The sequence below is a fragment of the Podarcis erhardii genome (genome assembly GCF_964252035.2).
Source record: "Podarcis erhardii genome assembly, chromosome: 15".
Taxonomy (NCBI): Eukaryota; Metazoa; Chordata; class Lepidosauria; order Squamata; family Lacertidae; genus Podarcis; species Podarcis erhardii.
The window spans coordinates 30,873,625-30,887,490 of record NC_138505.1 but is presented as its reverse complement, the minus strand read 5'-3'; the positions used below and the strand labels follow the sequence as shown (position 1 = coordinate 30,887,490).

General features: G+C 46.7%; 1 protein-coding gene across 9 annotated transcripts in view; it reads left to right on the top strand.

Moving 5' to 3' along the window:
- The window catches only part of ARVCF (ARVCF delta catenin family member), a 330,432-nt gene extending 325,419 nt beyond the window's left edge, over positions 1 to 5,013 (top strand). For 8 of the 9 annotated variants that reach the window (XM_081842755.1, XM_081842752.1, XM_081842750.1 and 5 more), the window contains 2 exons: positions 981 to 1,094; positions 4,238 to 5,013. In XM_081842755.1, the coding sequence (XP_081698881.1) occupies positions 981 to 1,082 (102 nt within the window). In that variant the 3' untranslated portion in view covers positions 1,083 to 1,094; positions 4,238 to 5,013. The remainder of the gene's footprint in view (positions 1 to 980; positions 1,095 to 4,237) is intronic. The other variant, XM_081842756.1, reaches the window with a different exon arrangement.
- Positions 5,014 to 13,866: the final 8,853 nt, after the last annotated feature.

Sequence of the window (13,866 nt, the reverse complement as noted above, 5' to 3'; positions counted from 1 at the left end):
AAGTCCATGCTTTTACTTTTTGATCTCAGGCTCAAACATGGATCTACACAAAACACGGATCAAGGAAGGAGAATGAAGTTTTCTTCTAATGCCTTTCCCAAGTTTACCTTATTTCTTATCGGTTCCCTGACTCAGCCTTCCTATAGAAAGGTTCATTCCCCACCCCCTTCTAGGTAATGTGGACAGGCTGTGTTTCTTTGCCACACTCTGAGCAAGCCAGTAGCAGCCACTGTTGGAGTGCAAAGCAATACATCATTGGGGAAGACCTGTGGCCCAGAAGTAGATTGCTTCGTGAGGCAGAGCCGCAACACTAGCTCCTGGACAGCAGACTTGCTGCTGCTTACCGGGAAGAGAAGGGGGCAAAGCAGTGGGGAGGTTGGCGCAGTGTTTACACACTGGCAGGATTGCCAGATTGGCTCTGCTGATGTGCTTGCACTGCGTTAACCTCCCTGCCACTTTGCCACAACTCCCCTGCTGGGAAGCTAACACTCTGTCCTAATCCGGCCCTGGGCAAGTCACTTCTACTGGGTAGCCCTCCAGATTTTGTTGTACTCCAACTCCCATCAGCTCCAGCCAGCATGGAGTGATGGGAGTTGACACCCAGCAATTTCTTACGGGGCAGGGTGCAGATTCCCTACCCCTACAATGCAATATCCTCCTCTCCTCCAAAGGCAGGGTGTGTGTTGATCTCCTGTGCTTGCAGTTGATTGGCTCCGCTGCTGGGAGAGCCACTTGTCGTGAGCTGCAATTACATAGATGCATCTAGCACTGTCTGCCTAGTGCTCACGGCTATTGTTACTGGAGTTTGGAATGAAGCATGCTTTTTACTGATTCTGTCTCTTTCCCTGTTTCTCTGTCTCTCTCGTTTTCTTTTCTGCACTAATGCTACCTTGCAAACCTTTTGAACTGGCAAGTTTGTTTGTCTGTTTGATTAATCTGCTCTGTTTTGCCTTTTTAACGCCTCACCCTGTCTGCTGCAGAATGACACAAATAGGAAAACCATTAACAGGAGTAACAGGGCTTCGGTGACTCTGGTGGATGCCCGTGACCCTAAACCCCAGCCTGTTGACTCCTGGGTCTAATTTGCATGCATGGTAGGTCTTTTTCACGGTAATTGGTGCTCGTGATTAACTTTTCTTGTTTGCGCATGGTGTTGCATCGCTGTGTGTTCTCTCTGCCCGCCTGGCTCCTTTGCAGGCAGAAGCAGATAGGAAATTGCTTTCAGTGTGTTCTGTTTAATATATATTTCACTCATCACTGTTTGATAAAATGCTGCAATGCACTGCTGGTGGAGTCCATTGTAACCCATACAAAATGTACGTGAAGCTAAGCAACTGGTCGCAAAACTGCCCGCCACCTGCTTTTGAAACAGAAATTCTTGATAAAATTTTCCTGAAAAGGTGGTGAATTGGTGTTCTTATATATGGAGCCAGAATACTTCCAGTTCTCTGTGTATTTTCACTTTTATTAGCAGCCTGATGTTGAGGGTCTTCTTCAGTGCCTTCAAGGATTTGGTGATCAGTCCACTACCACAAAACTGAGAGGGGAGAAGTGGCCACGTAACAGCTGAGATCAAAATGGATCCCCATGTCCCATGGACAGAAGAGGCAGCCCCTAGTATCCCGAGCCAAAATTGCAGGAGTTCTGCTTACCATACCCTGTGTGAAGCTCAAAACCACTCCCAGATCAACAAGCTTGATCCAAGGCAATTTGGAGCAAGTGGAGGCCTTCTCCTGGAAAACAGGCACAGTCTTCTGACTCCTAGCCCTTTAGACCAGGCTTCCTCAACCTCGGCCCTCCAGATGTTTTGAGACTACAATTCCCATCATCCCTGGCCACTGGTCCTGCTAGCTAGGGATCATGGGAGTTGTAGTCCCAAAACTACAAGGGCCGAGTTTGAGAAAGGCAGCTTTAGACGGTGGCTCATTGTGCTCTTGCCTGATCTGGTTACCGGCCAGTCCAACCACAGATCAACAGTTCCATTTCTTGCTGCAATCCCAACCTGATAGGCTCACTTTTTCTTCCATACTTGCTTGCTTGCTTCTTCCACGTTGATTTCTCACAGATATTCTCTCTGAGCTGTTCTAGCCACAGCTGGTCTGTGGTGCAGTCATACTCTTGACCCAGTTTGGCTTCCATTTTAGAATTTGCCACGGTTTGTCAGCTATGATGTTGTGTGTAATCAGTGTGAACCTCACTGTTCTGACTGTTGAGCAATGAAACCGTGCTTTGCAGCCATGGTGGCCAGCACAACTTGGGTCTTCCTGTCTCCAAGGTCTCAGTAGGCAAGAACCTAAGCTCTGTTCCAGTGGTTTGAGAAGCATCTGTCAGGACACAAGGGGACGCTGTAGCATCATGGCAGCTGGGTTCACCCCTCCATGTTGTGGTTGATGATGATGATGATGATGATGATGATATGAACCAGGAAATCCCTTGTTTGAATCTCGCCACTTCCAAGCTCGCTAGAGGGCCTTAGGCCAGCCACTCTTTCTGACCTACTTTACAGGGTTGTCAAGTAAAAGAAAAAAATATTGACCTGCTTTACAGGGTTGCAGTATAGATCACAGCAAGTGAATGGATGTGCCGTTCTTTGGATGCTGCATTAAAGCACAACTTAAATGCTAAATATTATTAATGTTGCTGTGATTTATCCCCCTTGCCTCGTTCATTCTCTAAAGAAGGTTCCTTCCAGACATTGCTGGTCTGCAGCCCCCATCTTCCCTGACTGCTGGCCATGCTGGTTGAGGCTGGTGGGATTTAGAACAACTAGAGGGCACCATGTTGGCAACCTTTGTTCTAAAGAAAGGACCTGTTTCAAACCCCAAAGTGTGTTATAGCTGGGATTATTTAAGGAGCTGCTCTACACAGTTCTGCTCCAACTATGTAGCTTACCCTGGGGCAGAGTTTTGCCTATTCCTTCCTCTCTTCTGTTCCTTTAGAATACAGTGGAACCTCAGGTTACGTTACCCTTGGGTAACGTAACTTCAGGTTGCGAAAGCGGCAAACCAGGAAGTGTTTCACTGCTCGGGCATGCTCAGAAGTGGTCTCTCCAGTTGCGAAAACTTCGGGATACGGCCGGACCTCCGGAACGGATCCTGTTCGCAACCGGAGGTACCACTGTAATATGTTACCTTCCAGGTAGGGTTGGTTGGGTGGTCTCCTTCCTGTTCACCTCAATAGGAGCGGAGACTTTTCAAGTTTCCCAGTCAAGATCGCCAAAGAAAAAGCCCCTGTTGTTCTCACCATCTCATCTGTCACAAACTCCCTACCCTGACTCAGGGCTGGCCCAAGACATTTTGCTACCTGAGGCGAACCACAAAATGGCGCGCCCCCGCCAAGGAAGGACGTGTGAGCGAAGGTCTACACCAGGAACAAGGGCGGAATGAAGATCTACATTGGGAACACGGGTGGGAGTCATATCTACCTTACCCAATGATTGAAGTGGGAATCAGAGGCCGTCATGGGAGAGAAAGGGCCCCGCTCTGAATGATGCTAAGTGTGTGCAGAGCCCAGGAGACCCCAGAGGGAAGCCCCTGCCATTTCCTCCCTAGGGGTGGGGAGGAGACCAGCAGCGCCTCCTCTTCACCAAGAGGCCATTGTAGAGGTGGCATGGTGGGGTGGCAGATCCACGTGGCAGATCTGCCACACACACACCCCTTGGTGGATCCTTGGTGGCAGATCCATCCTCCAAGGAGTGCATCACAACTGTAGCAGCAGCAGCAGATGTGTTCCTTGGAGGCCAGATCTGCTGCCCTTGTGGATTCTGCCGCCCGAGGCGCTTTTCTCACCTTGCCTCTTGCATGGGCTGGCCCTGACGCTGAGCACCCACCCACCCCCCCAAAAAAACTTGAAAGAGAGGTAACCCCTGTGCCAATGCAGTCAAACCTCGGTTGTCGAACATAATCCGTTCCAGAAAACCATTCGACTTCCGAAATGTTTGACAACCGAAAACTGAAAGGAGAAGCCTCGATACAATAGGGAAACTCAAGACAGAAGCCGCGTAGCACATTCAGCTTCCAAAAATTGTTCAAAAACTGGAGCAGTTAATTCCAAGGTCCCGGCATCCGGGAGCTGAAACGTTCGACTACAGAGGCGTTTGAGAACCGAGGTTTGACTGTACCTTGTTTTAATTTTCTTCCTTAATTTCAGCTGCTCTTAGAATAAAACCTATTTGGAGTTTGTGGTGCCTCCCTTCCCCATTACCCCTATTAATTAACTCTTGCTCTTCTTTTTTTAGGGCTAAAGTCCCGCCGCTTGTTTTGTTATTGTTATTATTATTTTTCCTCAACTAAAAAAGAAGAAGAAGATGACGACTCAACAAACAGGATCTCATTAATTAACCATCACTGCCATTCAGATATGGAAAAGCCTTGGCGCTTGCATCGGTGGAACCAACCAACCAGGCTGCAGATTCTCTATGGGGCAGGGACAGGGCGACGGACCATCAGCCAATCCCAGAGCAGCATGCCTTACAGCGGGGACCGTTCTGCTTTTTAAGAACCAATCACATTCCCGCCCAACATCTCCCTGCCCTTTCAAACTTCCACACAGAAAGGCGCAAGACAATTTCTCCAAGCTTATGTCGGACAGGTTTGGTTCTTAACTGACTCTTCTATGTGGATGGTGCCAAGTTATGAGTTGAAGGTCATGAGATGGGTAAGGAGAAGAAGAATGAGAAGTTTAAAAAAAAGAGAAAGAATTCACATGTGGAAAGAAAAAGTGCAGAATATTGGGAGTATATCTTAGGCATAGTCATAAAAAAAAAACAACTTAGCACTTTTTCCTTTCTTTATGAACTGTGATTTTTTTAAAGCAAGTTTTTTTTGTGGCCTGTTGTTGAGGTTTTTATTCTTTGATCCAATGGAAATGCAGAATTGTGGAGCTGAGTTGGATGGATTTTGACGAAAGGAGAGAAGGAGTTGGGGGAAATCTTGGTGGACTGGCTTGGAAAGGTGGAAGCTGGAATTGACGTGGGCTGTATACTTTGCTTTTGAAGTAAATGATATCACACTGTGCTGCCTATATTATCATTAGTGTTCCATTCATCTGCCTTTTGACTTCTGTAATGGCTCTGTTTATACTTTCCAAACATATAAATGATTCATTCAAGGTTTTTGCTGTCCTCCTTCAGGGAAAAAAAAGTGATAACGACATCCCCTGACCACACAGACATGGTTGACTTTCTGTTGTTGCTGATGAGTGCTTCTTAATTTTCTAGCCTGAGGTGTTGACTTGACGGCAACATGATGTCAGCATCGCGCTCCCCACCCACCAATAGATAGTATTTAAAACTTTTGGAAAAAGTGGAATCTTCCTTGCAAGGAAGATGTTTCAAATGCATCATAAACTTCATATGTCTCTACTCTTTTTTGCTGGTAAAATGTTAATAATCGCCACCCATTGCTGGATCTCATGTATGATTTTGGCTAAGCTATTAACAGAGTGCTTCAAAGGGAACTATAATATGTTTTGAGCCACCCATGTGTGGATAGATTAGTTTGTAATTAATTAGGGTTGTACACTCGAGGAATGACGACATCCTATTTATGTGCAAAGCCTTATTACCTAGGATCGCTGTTGTTATAGGTCTTTGGCGAGATGTTTGCCATTGGTGCATATAACCATATCCCTAGTCCCGTGCATTGTGTACAATGATGCTTTGTGCTTTAACCACATTAATTTCTTTCGGGTTTGGTCTGTTGTAGAGAGAAAATGGAAGCAGAACCTTTAACCGTGCAGTGCTATGCACCCCCCTGAAAAGTAAGTCCCATTGAGGTCAATGTGTCTTACTCCTCAGAAATCAGGCATAGGATTGCAGTCTGAATCTTCAATTCCACTTACTCCTGCCTACTTTCTCTCTCTCCCTTGTTGCTAAAATTAGTTGGTTGCCATATTCACTTAAATGATGTGATTGGAAAGCACTTTTTGTTTTTTTAAAAAATATTAATCCAGCAAATTTCATTGGGGGGGGGTTCCTGCTGTTTCCTTTGTAATTTAAAATGAAGTTGGGGTGGGGAGGGGAGGGGAGGGGAGAGAATAAAATTTAAAAAATGCTGTATTAGTTAAACATCTAACTTTTTGTAAAAAAAATAATAATAATAGTAATAATAATAATAAAAATCCATAAAAAAGAAAGAAAGAAAGAAAGAAAGAAAGAAAGAAAGAAAGAAAGAAAGAAAAAGCAAGCATCAATAGCTTTGTATCTTCTGGAATATAAAGAAAATAAAATTTGACATGAATTACATATATAAATATATATCTCTATCTATATATTGTGCAGAAAATAGGTTGCCAAAACCGTGTGACATTTGTAGCAGGAAAGCATTTTGCAACAATTCAGGGAAAAGACTGGTGTCAGAAGCTATTTGGCAACTTGGCTGGTGCAGACACAAGCATGTACCTGCCCCTCTCTGCCCCCAGTCTCTCGCCCCCTAACCCATCACAGTCACATAACTGGGGTTACCTCTGAGTCTCTTTATGGAAGCAGAGGCACATGGCGCCAGTGACCTACAGGAGGGAGGCCCATGCTGGCCCAAGAGCTCTTTATTGGCCAAAGAACACATGACAGGTGGATCCCTCTTTGGATTCTAACTGGAGACCTCTTTGCCTCCGTGATCTAAACAGTGAAGAGTGGAACAGGATCAGTATCTTTCTTGTTTCTAACAATGGTGCTCTTTTCATACTTCTACTCTTGATAAGTGAAGACCCTTTTAACCGGGCTGTACATTTTTATATCATCTATATACGAATCGTATGTAATTCCTCTTTTCTTTTTCTTTTTTGTATACAAAGGGTTTTTTGTTTTGTTTTGTGTTTTTTTAAAAAAAGAAAAGAAAAGCTCGTCTGCAAGTTGTAACTAATTGAGTCTGCTGCTCTGTAGTTTTATTAGACCCCCCTGCAAGCGAATCGTCTCTGTCACCCTGGCTTCAGTCTATGCTCTGGTCCTGCCTTTTATTTACCAAAAGAAATGGGAGTCAGATTGCTACTTGGGTGGGTGGGTGGGATGGGGGTATAAATCTCCCCCATTTGTTCACTGGCCTTTCTGACGATCATGTGGCTGCCCTTTTCCTGCTGACCGTCCCAAAGATCTCTTGAGCCTTCCACGAACATAGGAAACTGCTTTATACTGAGTCAGACCCACTGGTCCATCCAACTCAGTACTGTCAACACAGACAGGCAGCAGCTTTCTGAGGTTTCAGAGAAGGAGCCCCCTCCAAGCCCTACCTGGAGATGCTGGAGAATGAATCTGGGGCCTTCTGCATGCAAAGCAGGTGTTCTACCACTAAGCTATGCCTCTTCAAATATTTTGAGGCAGAGAGATCCATAATCCGAAGGTCTAATTTCCACTGGGAGGTTAATATAGGCAGGAAGAAATGGCCAGGGAGGGGAAGGGGAAGATGACCGGCAACAGGGACGCCTGAAATGCAGAAGCAAGCAATGGATTGTGGAATGGAATGCAGAAGCAAGCAATTGGCACAAGCTTTCCCAGGGCTATGTGCTCAGTGGGTGAAATGGGGGGGGGGGGGAGCAGAGCTACTAAATTTTCATTAGCCAGAGGGAAAGCTTCATTCTTCTGCTCAGTTCTGGTAGCTCATTGGACCTGCTACCTATGGATTGCAAAACCACAATAAATGGTACGATGCAAGCAAATATTTGCATCCTTAATCTGCATAATTGATTTGGGCTGCCACATTCGGCTCCGTTCGCTATATATGTGTGTGTGTGTGTGTGTGTCTAATCACATATACCCTGCCTAGACATTTAATCTTTCTCAAGGGCTCTGGAGAGTTTCACTTCTACAAGGCACTTGGAGGATTAATAGCCTAGTTTTTGGAACCGTGATAAACTGCTTATACAGAATCAGACCAGTGGTCAGCCTCTCCCTGAATTGACTTGTGAATATTCGAGCGGGGGCGCTCACTCATGATCGCAGGCAGGGTCCATTTGAGCATAGCTCAGTTTGTGGCCAGCGGTAGTCTCAACTTTGCATGATGCCACCATCCCCTTCTACTTTGGTCAAGCAGTGCGGTGGACATTCTGAGATTAAAATGCTGGCAAGGGATTGGCCCTTTTTCAAGGGTGGTAAGACTGCTCAATCAACTGTATTGTTGAATCTTGTTGTCAGTGGCTCTCCAGATTTTCAGGCTGGGATGTTTCTTGGTCCTGCTAGCCAAGCTGGAGGTGCTAGGGATCAGTCTTGGAACTTTCAGCTTTCAACACATGTGTTCTACCTGTGAGTAAAGGCCCCTCTCCAAAACCCATTCTCCAACCCAAAGACCATTCAGGCAATTTCAGGATTCCCCTGAGTCAAATTGCAAGCCATATGACTCATTTGAAACCTAGTTACAGGTAGGTAGCCGTGTTGGTCTGCCGTAGTCAAAACAAAATATTTTTCCCCCTTCCAGTAGCACCTTAAGGTAAAGGTAAAGGGACCCCATACCATTAGGTCCAGTCGTGGCCGACTCTGGGGTTGCGGAGCTCATCTCGCTTTATTGGCCGAGGGATCCAGCGTACAGCTTCCCTGTCACGTGGCCAGCATGACGAAGCCGCTTCTGGCGAACCAGAGCAGCGCACGGAAACGCCGTTTATCTTCCCGCCGGAGCGGTACCTATTGATCTACTTGCACTTTGACGTGCTTTCAAACTGCTAGGTTGGCAGGAGCAGGGACTGAGCAACAGGAGCTCACCCCGTCGCGGGGATTCGAACCGCCGACCTTCTGATCGGCAAGTCCTAGGCTCTGTGGTTTAACCCACAGCGCCACCCGCGTCCCTTATCACTACCCTAAGGAGTAAGTAGCACCTTAGAGACCTAGTAATTTAGTTATTGGTATGAGCTTTCGTGTGCATGCACACTGAAAAAGTATCTGAAGTGTGCATGCACATGAAAGCTCATACCAATAACTAACTTAGTTGGTCTCTAAGGTGCTACTGGACGGAATTTTTTTTATTTTGTTTCATTTGAAACCTGTTAAGATGGTGCTCTTAAGCATCATAAACCTAGGCTTGCCATTTGTCATGAAAATTCCTGACAGGTCCTTGTTTTCGGGTGTAAAAATGGCATCGGGGAAACCCGGGGGGGGGTGAAGCTCAACAATTTGGGGGTCTTCCTTAAAAAAAAGCTCAACAGGTGCCGGGAATTTTTGAAATATGGCAACCCTACCTAAACCAGATTGAAAACATCAGTGTGGGAGAATCTTTGGCCTTCCGAATATTGCTGAACTACAACTCCCTTTGCCCCTTGCAAGCAAGACCAATGGCCAGGGATCATGGGAGTTGTAGTTCATCAATATCCGGAAGGCCAAAGGTTTCCCACACCTCCTCTGCACAAAACACATCACTGATGTTGTAGTCTGAGCCAGGATGAACATTTAACAATGCCATTGGGCCAGCAGTGTCTATAAGGACCCAAATGAAAGGACATTTGAAAAGTCAAGTGGTGATCCAAAAGGATTCGTCTATCATTCAGGAGACCTTGCCAGGGAGCAAACTGGCTGCTAAGATCACTTGCTCCTCACCCACGGGGCCTGTTTCTTAGTATTTGTATTGGCTGTCTGTCCCTTTAGTACTCCAGAGCTTCTTGTAGCTGATCCTCACCAATATTAGCTGTCCATGAGATGTAAAACTGACAGAGAGAACCTTGGAAATGTGTGCCAGGGCTGTCTAGGTGGCTCCTCCTTCCGTGTTCTGTCTAGTGGCAATTTTTACTCTGCTTGTACGTAGCAATAAGTAGGCATTTAATAGGTCAGTTGTAGGAATCTTAGTCAGCACTGCTACCTTTCCATGGGCAGTGACAAAAAAAACACAATCCCCACCCCTTTTGTTAACCCTTCTATTGTGAATGCCACCACCTGCTGGCTTTGAATGCTCAAAATAGAGACTCCTAATTCAGGAGCTGCAACTTCTTCTTTCTAGATGCATTGTGGCCAGTTAGAGGGCGTAGGGAGAAGGAACTATCTGTGGCCCTCCAGATATAGTTGAAAATGGACAAATCGTGTCAGTTTCGATTTCTCTCCATTTCTCCTTTCCCCACACTTTAAGTTCAGCTCTTCACATTTCCACATCAGTTTGCATTTTTTTAAAAAGTTACCATCAGCATTTTACTGCAAATTTCTCCCAGTGTACTCATTTTTGTATGCAATTTTGCCTAATGCACTTTTGCAAGACAGTTCCCCCTAATGTCATGTTTGCATATTGTTTCGGAAAGTGTGAATTAAGTAGGTTCGCCTTTAAATGCAAACCGGATCCAATTTCTCCCCCTAGATATGATTGGACTACAGTTCCCATTGTCCATGGCTATTTGGGTATGCTGGCTGGTGCTGATGGGAGTTGAAGTCTCTTGCCCTTAGGTAAAGCTATGTCCGTTGTGGCCTGCATATCTCCAGGGCAGTTTGCTGTGGGGCTAGATTGATGTTGGTTCTTGTTTAGCAGTTCTCCGTGGTCCCTTCTTCATTGCTCCTGCTTGCATCATGGGCATCCTCTCTGATCCATGGCAGAGTTTGAATCTCCTTGATTCCCCTACCCCCTGGATAGCAAAGGCAAGATAAATTACACCACATGTGCAAATATATGAAAAGGTGCTAATGTCATATGCTGTGCGGAGCTGACCTAATACTATTTTCTTGGCCCAGCATTGTTTTGACCCAGCCCTGCCTGTGGCACACTCTTTGGCTGTTGTGTTATGCTTCTGTTTCACACAATTGCCAGTGTAGTAGCGTCAAGGCAAGAGCCTTCCTTGTTTACCCAGGCAGGCAACAGTAGGTCAGGGTTCTCCTAGCCTCCTTGCCCTACATATGGGCTTTTATGTCGGGATTTGATTGGCCACTGTAGGAAATGGGGTGCTGGTGTAGCTCAAGAGTAGCCAGAAGTTGCTGGACCACAATTCTCATCATCCCTGACTATGGGCCATGCAGGCTGTGATGGAGCAGAAATCTCTTCTGGAGAACCTATTGGACTAGATGGGTATGCCTCTGGATACCATTTGCTGGGAATCACAAGCGAGGAGAATGCTGTTATGCTCAGCTCCTGCCTTCAGGCTTCCCATAAGTTTCTATGAGAATAGGATGTTGGAGGAGATGGACCACTAGCCTGGTGCTGCAGAGCTACTGCTGCTGTTGTTCTTCTTAGGATCTTTGGTCTAACTCAACAAGGTTCTTCTTAAGTTCTTAACTGTCATGGCTCAGTTTTGGCACTGCGGGGCTCTCGTTCTATTGGCCTTCGGTCACAAGAGACAGGCCTGGGTTGAATTTATTGTGCCAAATTTCCGGATTAAGCCAACCTGTTCCATCAGTCTGAGCCACCATCGCGGTTCTGTTAGTGATGGATGGAGTTGGTGGGATAATGCTCTGGACCAATAACAGAACAGGAAGGAGAATCTGTGGTCCTCCAGATGTGGCTGGACTATAGCTACCATCCTCCCTGAACATTGGTCATGGTGGCTGGGACTGATGGGAGTTTGAGTCCAACAGCACCTGGAGGGCGATAAGTTTCCCATCTCTGGTTTAAAGGTGGCACAGAACACAACGGTCCGATGCTTGACCCATGAGATCACGGCATGCTAATGCTGATGGAATATGAGCTGCTCGTGGATGTCAGGCATAGCCATTTCATCTCATTCAAGCAAAGCTTCTGCACCTGAGACCACTAGGATGCTCAATGCAACCCTTTGTCACTCCTTGGCTCCATTTGGGCAGTATCAGATAAGACTAAAGATACCAAAGAGAGGCAGGTGTATTGGTAAGACCTGTGTGGAATAAGCTGGGGCAACGGGATGTGAAATGTGTGGCCCAACCATGATAGTGTGTGTGTATAATCAATTTGGCCAAACTACTGCATTTGGGCAGAGGATGCTGTCTGTGTTCCCAGAACTCTTGTAGGTAGTTTTGGACAAGGATACCTCAGAAATCTATAAGCAGATAGATGGTTCCCAGACGGTTTGAGTGAGACAGTGGAACGAAGTGTTATGGTTTCAAAAGGCAGCCACATCACGGCGTCTCTAAAGATCATACCTGGAAGATTATCAATGCTAGAGCTGACCCCAAAGGACCTTTCAACTTTTGACTTGAAAGTGAATTGAGGAGGGAGAGAAAGTTTCAATGACACCCACCCAATTCAGCTTTTTGTTGTTGCTATCTCCTGCTTCATCGCCTTGGTGTTGATGGAGTCCCTGCTACTAGTGGGCATTTTAAAAAAAAATCACCCACAAGGCTATGGAGTGAGAGGTCAGGAAACGTTTGTCTTCGCTCTGATTGGCCTTTGTGACAATTCTAGGTCCTTAAGTACAGTGGTGGAGCTTTATGCTCCGGCGGGGGGGGGGTGTGGTGGAGAGCAGGCAGGGGTGTGACTGGCACATGTCCCGGGGTGTGTGGCATGGTGCAGCGCATGTCCCAGGGGCATGGCACACTGCCTGCAGGGGCGTGGCATGCGTCCTGGGGGCATGGTGCCCAGTGGGGGGGGGCAGCCATGATGGCACCCCACTGGGATCATGCCGCCGGGGGCGATGCGCTCCCCCCACACTCCTGTTCCTCCACCAGTGCTTAAGTAGCAGCAACATGAAGTAATCTGAGTGAGGGCAGTGCTTCATTTCCTGACTGGTGCATTGTGGGTCAAGAATAGGACTCCCCCTCCGGCAGCTGGGGATACTGTCAATACTGCTGGTGATCCACACACTATTGACCCCTGCTCATGCCCCCTCAAAATCAGTGAAACCTCCTCCAAAGAAAAAAACAACAAAACTTTACAGCCTGAAAAAAGGGTGGCAAACTTACGTTGGGGCATTTGAGTCCAGCACTCACCAACACCCATATACCACAATGTGTGTTTCCACTTACCTGATTTGGGACTATTGTATATTAAATTACGCTCAGGGCAGACTTCCTTGACTTGGTGCCCTCCAGCTGTTGCTGGACTCCAGCTCCCATCAGCCCCAGTCAGAAATGGTCAGAAATGATGGGAGCTGTAGTCCAGCAACATCTGGGTGGCATTAGTATGGGAAAGGCCGTGGCATATGAGAAGGTTTAGCAGCACCCCAACCCTGTTGGAGGCAGTAATGCCTTTGAACAGCAGTTGCTAGAAACCACAGGAAGGGAGAGGAGTCTTGTGCTGGGCTCCTGCTTGCAGATTTCTCACAGACATCTGGTTGGCTGCTGTGGGAACAGGATGCTGGACCAGTTGCACCACTGGCCTGATCCAGAAGGCTCTTCTTGTGTTTTTACGTTCTCAAGATGAGTGCATTCTGTTCCTGTTACCTTGTTAAATCAGAACCAGTGTGCAGACACACCTGGTGATTGCTGCCTCTCGTTCTTCACATGAAGATCTCTGCTAAGCCTCTGTCGAAAAGCATTGTGTCGCAAGGCAGAAGGAGACCTCTGCCTGTTGCATATGATGTATTGTGGCTCTTTCATCTCAACAAACAGTGCAACCCCAACCATACCAGCTCAGAAATACCCCCCACCTCCCGCAAAAGCCAGCAAGAACCGCACGCTCTTTATAGGGAGTGCGGCTCTTGCGGGTTTTTCCTGCCTGCATTCGCTCCATAAGACGCACACACATTTCCCCTTGCTTTTTAGGAGGGAAAAAGTGTGTCTTATGGAGCGAAAAATACGGTAAGTCCTATTGACAATCATGCTTACTGCTAGGTAAGAACTGCAACCTTTGCCACTCTCGGATCTCTTGTACACCCAGAGTTCCGGTAGCAAAATGAGGTGGTAGAATCTCTGAGCAAAGAGTGGACAGGACCACCTCAAACTGTAGTCACCGCTATTCTGTTGATATGCTGGTGCTTGAGTAAGTGGATCACATGGATTTGCCATGTACGGTAAGCAGAAATTGAGGACATCCGGTGGAAAGATTGAGGCCTGAGTTACCGTAT